The sequence below is a fragment of the Podarcis liolepis genome, assembly GCF_965112155.1.
Source record: "Podarcis liolepis genome assembly, chromosome: 13".
NCBI classification, from domain to species: Eukaryota; Metazoa; Chordata; class Lepidosauria; order Squamata; family Lacertidae; genus Podarcis; species Podarcis liolepis.
Window position 1 is genome coordinate 41,307,314 of NC_139573.1, and position 9,144 is coordinate 41,316,457.

Here is a 9,144-nt window from a genome sequence, read left to right on the forward strand (position 1 = left end):
TTTCCTTGAATTTTTTTTAGTCTGGATTGTTTTATCTGCTCTTTTAATATGTTGTAAACTGCTTTGAGATTTCCCCCCCTTTAAAATGAAGCAACATAGAAATATAATTAATTAAACTAACAAGAAGATGAGACTCCACTGGGGGGGGTGTCACCTAGACATACTGTTGTGGTAATTTGTAACCCAGGTTTAAAGTGCCATTTGGATATTAGCATGTGTGTGTGTGTGTTTGTGTGTGTGTACTTTTCTATCAATGACCCCAAACTATCCCCCACTATTGACTACCTGAAAATTGCCGAAGGTCTTGCTGGACCACTTAAATGATTTTTCTGTCTGTCGTGGCAACTGCAATGCACTGCGCAAGGCTCCGTATGATTTTAATCGTATTCTTATTGCTTCTTGTATTTCTTACACTGCATTTTCTCGGACTGAAAATTAAGTTCTACGGAACTCGTGATCGTGTGCAAAGGAATATAAGAAAGGCTGAAAATGCACTTTTAAAATCAATATGAATATTCCATGTGGACCTGCCACAGAACACCTGAAAGACACTTGCAGAGCACTGATGGTCCGTGGACCAAAGTTTGGCAACTCCAACGTTGGACTTGATCCTCCCTTGTCTGTTGACCATGCTAGCTAGGGCCGATGGAAACAAGAGTTGAACTCTATCTAGAGGGCCAATTGCTTCTCACTCCTACCCAGCCCCTTGTCAAAAGAGGCTAAAGTGTTAACCTCTCAAGTCTTCTGCTCAACTCTTTAATTAGGCAATAGCTACACACACCACAGAAAAGGGATGCGGGTGGTGCTGTGGTCTAAACCACAGAGCCTAGGGCTTGCCGATCAGAAGGTCGGCGGTTCGAATCCTTGTGACGGGGTGAGCTCCCGTTGTTTGGTCCCAGCTCATGCCCACCTAGCAGCTCAAAAGCATGTCAAGTACAAGTAGATAAATAGGTACCGCTTCGGCGGGAAGGTAAATGGCATTTCTGCGCGCTGCTCTGGTTCGCCAGAAGTGGCTTAGTCCTGCTGGCCACATGACCCGGAAGCTGTCTGCGGACAAACGCCGGTTCCCTCGGCCAATAAAGCGAGATGACCCCAGAGTCGTCCGCAACTGGACCTAATGGTCAGGGGTACCTTTACCTTTATGCACCACAGAGGGCAGCGAGGGGCAGATGGGGCTTGACGCCCTAGGAAGGTAGCCCATCTAGGAGAACTGATTCTAAACAGCTGCCTTGAGGGACATCTTTGGGAGAAGAAAAAGGCTCAGGAGGAAACCCTAGACAGATCCAGAGTGGAGTTCCTAAAGCAGTTGGATGGCACCTTGTTTGTCTCCTTCCGGCATCTCCTGCAGCCAAGCTGGTGTCAAACCTATTGCTCTGTTTTCCTTTGGCCCCCCCATCAGAGAGGGCAAGAAGGGGGTCTTGTCATCCGGGCAGCCCAGGATTTCCATACACACTGCCCGGGCTTTCCCAGGTTCCTAAAAGCCTCGAGTCTGATCTCACCAGTGCCCTTCCCAGTGTTTATGGCTTTGCAAACTGAGATATCTGGAGTCAACACACAGGCGCAGATGCAATCCAGAAGTATGGTTATCTTTCCAGAATCAAGAGGAGTGAGAATTCGCATACAGGAAGGAAGGGCCACAATTCTGAAGAGCAGCCCAACTGTGGTTTGGAAACTAAACAGGTTTTGTCTGTGCCAGGTTTATGTCTGCCATGCCAAGGGCCAGAACGAAGTAGATTGAAAACCTGGAGCCCTCCCGGTTTTTGATGGTTAAATCCTCATCATCCTGAACCATTTACCAAGCTGTCTGGATGAAGCAAATGGGAACTGGAGTCCACTGGCATTGGAGTAGAACGGAACAGTCTTGCAAAAACAAGATGCATTTTATATTGAAATAATTATGACGAAATATTCCCATTTTGGAAAAGCAGTGTTGGCATAAAATGGGAGAACTAAATACAGTGGTACCTCGGGTTAAGTACTTAATTCATTCTGGAGGTCTGTTCTTAACCTGAAACTGTTCTTAACCTGAAGCACCACTTTAGCTAATGGGTCTCCTGCTGCCGCTGCACAGCCGGAGTACGATTTCTGTTCTCATCCTGAAGCGAAGTTCTTAACCTGAGGTACTATTTCTGGATTAGCGGAGTCTGTAACCTGAAGCGTATGCAACCCGAGGCACCACTGTAATCCCGAACACCACTTCTTGACATAGTCAGAACCACAGAAGGGACTTTGCATTCTCCCTGTGTTTATCGAATTCCACCCAACTCGCACTCCCCAAGCAAGTGTGCGTACAATCACAGCCGTGCGTACAATCACATCGGCCGCATGCAACCCTCTTGCTGCGGGCGAGAGAGGAACAAACAGGACACCCGGCAATCAAGTGACTGTCCATAGGCTTAACTGCAGTGTGCGGCTGGCTCAAGCAAGTGAGCCAACTTACATGAGCAAGTGCAAACAACTGAGCATGCACACAAATCCTGGCCCGAGGGGAAAATCCTTTTGTGGCTGAGCATGAAAAGCAAACCAAAACACTTCTGTAATGAAACGTCTCTGACCACACCCAAACTCTCTTATGATCTCTCGGGCCCCAGAAACAGGCGTGATCTTCTGCTTTCGATTTAACCCAGAATGGGCTAGTTGACCTTTTTAAAAAGGCGACATGTCATTCCTTCCAGCTCATAACGCCATGACTACTATTAAAGTGGAAGGATGTTGGCTGCATCTCCATAAACAATATTCATAATAAACACTTCCAACATTTGATTCAATATTTGGTTCTGAGCTCCACCTCCTATCTTGGACTTCTTCTGTATTGCCTTGGACAAATCACACCTCCCCTTACCCCAAACCTCTTTTCTCCAACTGTAAAAATTGGAACAATAGTAACCCAGCCAAACAGGCGAGAAACAGTTTGCTTTGACAGCACATATGGTAAAATAAACGATTGTAAGGTACTAAGGACAAGTTAAGGGTGATCTAACAACTAATGTGTCTTCTATATTAGGAAGCCAAAACAATGGCTTAAAGCGGCCTGTCCCAATTAATTTCCCATTAAAACTTTAAATAATGGCATCCAAATGTCACCTGGAAAAATGATTCACGATATTCTCCACCTAGGGAGAATATCTTGAATTATTTTTCTAGAAACCACACCAGAATCATTACGCTGACATGTCCTTCAGTTTATTAGAACTCTTAGCATGAATCTGTATATCTTTTTGTCACAATGTGACTGTGTTTTCCTTTTACAACTCCTCGCCACTTCTCCCTCCACCCACAACTAGTCTTCCCTTTAGAAGACACTCAAAATAATAGTTTTAACAAGTCAGATGCAGTTTTGCAAAAAAAAAAGTTCTCCCATGAATGCTGGATATTGTTCTGTTTTGTTTTAAAAGAACCCCACTCAGAGACCCCTTTGATTACACATAATTTAAAGAAAGAGCACACACTACATTAGAGCTATCTTCAAAAACAGTATGAGGTTTTGAATTTATTCTGATTAAATCACCAAAAAAAGAAAAGGTCCATTGTCATATATATATATATATATATATTCATAATCTATATATATATGTATATACCTACACACACACACGCACCCACAAAATGGAAATAACTTCTTGCATTCTGATTTCGGGGGGGTTGGGGGGGGTTTCTGTCCCATTCCACAAGTCCTTAGAAAATAAAAATCTCCCCCGTTCCATCACTCTCCCAATTTGGGAAAAGCTTTCTCTTGTTGTCTGCTGAGTTCGTTCTCTTTCAAGAGTTTTTGGTTCTCAGCTCTCAACCTGCCCAGTTCCTCCTCTAGCTGACTTACCCGGGGGTCTTCCGTCGAGTCCCCCAAGAATTTCTTGTTCTCCATCCGCAGGCGGTTGTTCTCTTCCTCCATCTTGGAGAGACACTTCTCCAGCTCCAGGTACTCTGTGATCAACTCCTGCTTGCTCATGTTCTGGAGGCTCTCGACATGGTACTTCTCGTAGGTCTCCGAGAAGTCCTTCTGGAGAAACTCGCTGCCGTCGCCTCCCATCCCGTCGCTGCCACCGCCTTCCTCCTCCACGAAGAAGTCTTCCTCGCTGGTGTCCTCTGACTTGACGGCAGTCTTCTTGGGGAAAAGGCCGGTCTTCAAGTCTGGTTCTTCCTGGTCGTGGTCCTCCATCAAGAACTGCGTGGTGTTGTACGGGGCGACGGGCTGCCCCTTGGCGAACATCTCTGCCCGCAGCCTGGAGGCCCGTTGGCTCTGCTTCTCATCAAACTTCTTCTTCTCCTCCCAGCTGAGCTTGTAGTAAGGTTTCCAGTGCCTCTTCTTCTTGGAAGGACGTCTCCTGTGCTTCTTCTTGACCAGCTTCTCCTCCTCGTCGCCTTCAGCTTGGGGCCTGAACCTCTGGCCAACAGGCCCGGAGTACGCTTGGCACTGCAAGCTGAGCTGCTCTCCATCACATGGCTTTTGGATGTCCACAGGTGCGCCACAGTTCTGGTCCTCAACCTCACCGCCGACGGCTCCCTCTGGTGCACCCAAACTTCTCCCAACCGGAGGAACCGCATGTTCTGCATCAAGACAAGCTTCTTCGCCTCCGCTCATCAGGCTGCCATCCTGCTGCTGGGTCTCTCTCGGCTGCCACCTACCGTCCATCGCTTCTGCTTGGAGCACTTCTCGGCTGGCGGGTGGAGACACCAAAAAGGGCCCCTCTCCACTACTGGCATCCCTGCAGGGGGAGAAGGGAGAAGTTTTGCCATTGGGTTGCTGCTGGCTGGCAGAGAGGGCAGCGTCAGCCATTGTTGGCAAGCCAAGATTTGGATTTCGGGTGCTGTTGTTCTCAGTCCAAAGGGGCTGGCTCCCTCCTCTTCCTCCTTCAAACCTGCAACTGTCTTTAACTCTTTAGGTCCTGCTGTTGTGGCGGCCAGCTTTTAAAGTTGGCAGGAAACAAAGGCCCTTAACCCTTCACGCGCTGGCCTTCATTTATAACCCCTTGCAGTCCTCACGGGCCACTTCAGATCCAGATCGGGTTCTCGCAAGTTGCCACTGTTAACCCTTGCAGAAGGAGATCAGCAGCAGTCTTGTCGTCCGAAGGCCTTTAGGCCTGCATTACTCTCGCAGTGTCGGCCAGGGGCTGAAGAACCAGTTCTCCCCACCAGCTAACACCCTGTCTCTTCACATCAACAGCTGCATGGCAACTCTGCACATCTGGAAACACAAAAGTTGGGGATGGAGAGATATGTGAGTTAGCACAGGACCCAAGGCAACAAGAAATAACTATGCCCCCTTGAGAGCAACTTGCAAACGATAATAATAAATTGGGGGGGGGGGGTTAAACAAAATCCTAGAGATTAAAAAGGCAATTTGAGGGGTTAAGCTGCAGGCAACGAAGAGTTAAACTGTCTCAATCCAGGCACTTACGGGTTAAAGGGGATCCGGTTCCAGCACCGCAGGAGTTAAGAGCTGTCCCGATGCCAAGTGTTATTCCTTCCTCTCACCAGTTCAGATCCAAGTAATCAGCTCGAGGAGAAGAAGAAAATCCGGCCCAAGCGTTCAACAATTAAAAAAAACTATCCCAGCACGGCATCGAAAGGGTTAAAAGAGAGCTCCACCTTAGACAGCAAATTGCGAAGTCAGCCGGGAAGGGGTTAACTTCTCCACGCACACCCAACGTTCGAACACCCACCCCCTCGCAGTTGGCCCCGCCCCTCCCCAGGCCTCTTTCTTCCCTTACTCGAGCGCCTTCTGCTCTCAACTGCTACTCCCCGCTCGCCGCCTCGCCTTATATAAACGAGCCAGCCCCCACGTCGGAGTGCGCAGCCGCCTCTCAGATCCCTTGTCCCAAGGCATCTCGGGATTTGTGGTTTCCCTTTCCGATCGATTGCACAGTTCGCTCTAGCCACAACGACTACGATTCCCAGAACTGCGGCGTGACGGCGTTCGTCAGCCAATCAACCATTGGGTAGGGTTGGACGAAGAACGAGACGCTCTCTGATAGGACTGCTAAACAACTAAGGCATGAATGGCTATACTGGACGCCTTTCATTCGTGGCTTAGCCAATTAGAGGTGGATAGTAGGAGGCGGTGGAGGCGGTGGGAAATGGAATATACCATCAGTTTACGCGGGGGTTAAAATCTCCCCCGGAGGCCGAACAGCTTCAAATGGTCCTCACGGAGCACATATTAAGAGGAATGTCACCTTATAATATTTATCTTTCGTAATGGGGGTGGTGGAAAAAAGATTGATGATTCTCCCCGTAGGAAAAAAAATGGTACTGCCCAAAAAGTAGTTCGAGGCTATTTTTGAAGATTAAGAAGATTCCGTAACAGCTCAGCGATTTAAGACCGCGGAATTTCAGTAACAGGTCGAGTATTTGGAAAGAGAAGAGATGTCATTGGGTGGCGAAAAGGATCTGGATGAGAGAGGTTGGTAGGAAGCTCCTGCTGGCGGAAGGACACTTCATTGTTTAAAGAAACACACGCTGCGTTAACCTATGACGGTGACTGAGCCGTGTGGAGGGAGTTGTAAACAAACCGAAGTCGGAAACGAGTTCCGTCTTAAAGGGACAACGCCAGCTCTCCCGTTAGATCAAATGATGTAATAGGAGGCCTGGGAAGGCTGTGTGGACTAGTGGTTAAAGACTTGGCAGCCTGGGCTCTTCTTCATGTTGTTGTTGTTGTTGCTGCTGCTGCTTCCTCTGTAGAAGATCTATGTGAGTTGCAGCAGATTAAAGTAGAGGGTATTTATTAGCCAGATCCTCCTGTTTCTGACACCTGAGATGCAAGGGAAGATGGGGAGGGGTTAATCCAGGAAGGTTCAGACCTTCAAGCCTTATTGCATGACGTGGAAGCACGCCCCTAATGTCCCAGATGTTTAGGAGCATGGGAAAGTCGGGATGGTGGTGGAAGAGGCAGCTGCACTCTGCACATGGTCAGAGGCCCCTTCACCTTCCGCGTTGCTTTGTGCATTTCCAAATCCTGCGGGCCTTCGGATTTACACAACAGTGGCAGCATTTGCAACTGAGCTAAACCTTGGAAACCTGGCTCCGCCCAGCCCTTGCTTCCACACAAGGCACGCTTGTGGTAGCAGAGTACCTGCTTTGCATGCAAAAAGGCCTGGGGTTGTTGTTGTTTTCCCAATCGCTGGCATTTTTCAGGTAGGGCTAGGAAAGGCTGGAACCCTGGAGTGCTGCTGCCAGCTCGAGTAGACATCACTAAGGTAGATGGGCCCATGGCCTGACTCAGAATAAAACAGCTTCCTGTGAGATCTGGACTGAGGGTTCTTCAAGAAAGGATGTTATGGGTAGAGACCTTCCTTTATGCACCTCGGCTGCTCAGGCAAAAATGGTATGCGAATGCAGAGGAAACAAAACCTTGCTAAAACCAAAGTCCCCTTTTGATTGAATGTTATTTTAAATGCAGTTTTAACACGCTGAGCGTTCTTTACTTTCCCCCATCATTGCAGAACAGTCCTGCGAGCCTGGGATGTTATAATCAAACCCAGTTTGAGAGGCCATGCAACAGAATATCAGCCGCTGGGTTTTCCACCACAGGAACTTGCATCAGACAATAGGGATAAACTGAGTAGGAGGTTAGATTCAGCATATTTGATCTTTTAAAAACCGAAGGCTTGCTTCTCCTCTTCAGCTTAAAAACCCAGGCTTTTTTAGAAGGCATGTTTTAATTAATTTGCAGGAAAGTTGAGAGCATGCAAAGTACTCTGAATACAGCTAATACTGCTCTTGCACAAGCTGCTGCCGATTGCCCAAAACATCCCTTGTGCAACCTTACTGAAGATCGCCAGGACAAAGGTGTAGGCAGGAAATAAAATTCCAAACCAGCTGATCAGCCTGTGAAAGTCAAGCTTCCTAAACGCCCATGTTACAGATGGGGAAACTGAGGTTGGATAATTGCAGCTTGCCCAAGGCAATGGCGCCACGGCAGAAACAATGCTTCAGTCCAGGTCAGATTTCAGCTCTCTTGTTATTGAACCACATGCGTTTTCCCACACCAGGTCCAGTCAGCCACCAGCCTTTGAGTAACTTTAAAGGAAGTAAGATGTACTGATAGTGCAGTCCTAACCATGCTTACTCAGAAATAAGTCTCTGCTAGTTCAGTGGGACTTAGTGGCTTGTCAGCATATTCAGAACTGCAGCCTGAAACATTGTCAAACCTACCGATGGCCTTTGACAGTTAATCTGTGTGGCTGTGGCAACCCTTGCTGGCCCAGGACATATCCTGCACAGAGACAGAGTGGTCCTTCTGGGGCTCAATAGTTGGATTTAGATCTGGGAGAAGTCTTCCCTCTGCTCTGCAGTGGGATTACAGTGGTACCTTGGGTTAAGTACTTAATTCATTCTGGAGGTCCATTCTTAACTTGAAACTGTTCTTAACCTGAAGCACCACTTTAGCTAATGGGGCCTCCTCCTGCTGCTGCTGTGCTGCCAGAGCACGATTTCTGTTCTCATCCTGAATCAAAGTTCTTAACCTGAAGCACTATTTCTGGGTTAGCGGAGTCTGTAACCTGAAGCATATGTAACCTGAAGCGTATGTAACCCGAGGTACCACTGTACTGTGCAGCCTTGGTTATCTTTCTGTAAAATGGGAATAACAGTGACCAGCCTCCTATGGGCCATGAGATGCAATAAAAATGCCCTGTAAACATTTTCAGTTGAAGGCTATTAAAATCCACCGCACTGCCCCCCTCCGATTGTTCCAAATAAATTACAAAGCAAAATCAGCCCAGGGTTTTTTTTTCAGAGACAGTTCCTGCTTTTCAAAACTTGCTCCTGGTCTCTGGCTTTAGGGGCTGTTCTATTGGTATATCTTGACAGCAGAACAGAAAGTCTTTTCCTGATAGGCTGCTACTTTTTGGCTCCCTGAAATTTGGCCTGGCTACTGCTTGGACAGACTGTTCCCTCTTTGCAGGGGGAAGGAACGCCAAGCAGACGGCTGAACTCTTCTAGAGAACCATTCCCCTCCCTCCTGCCGCTTGCTTTCAGGTCTTTTGTTCCTGAAAGGGAACATGGGGTCTCCGCCTTGCTGGGCCTTCCAAAGAGCCTGTCTTTGGGTTTTTCCAGGGCACTACTAGTTTGGCATCCCATGTGCCCATCATAGAATCATAGAGTTGGAAGAGACCACAAGGGCCAGCGAGTCCAACCCCCTGCCAA

At 47.9% G+C, this 9,144-nt stretch overlaps 1 protein-coding gene across 2 annotated transcripts; it reads right to left on the reverse strand.

Annotated features, from left to right (window-relative positions):
• Positions 1–3,161: 3,161 nt before the first annotated feature.
• Positions 3,162–5,734, reverse strand: HEXIM1 (HEXIM P-TEFb complex subunit 1). 2 transcript variants are annotated; one of them, XM_083470172.1, is made up of 2 exons: positions 5,396–5,734; positions 3,162–4,703 (listed from the first exon to the last, which is right to left on the reverse strand). In XM_083470172.1, the coding sequence occupies exon 2, from the start codon at positions 4,628–4,630 to the stop codon at positions 3,704–3,706; it is 927 nt and encodes a 308-aa protein (XP_083326298.1). In that variant the 5' UTR covers positions 4,631–4,703; positions 5,396–5,734; the 3' UTR covers positions 3,162–3,703. The 2 variants fall into 2 exon arrangements, with proteins under 2 accessions (XP_083326298.1, XP_083326297.1); XM_083470171.1 differs by having other exon boundaries at positions 3,162–5,182; positions 5,396–5,733.
• Between the last annotated feature and the right edge of the window lie 3,410 nt (positions 5,735–9,144).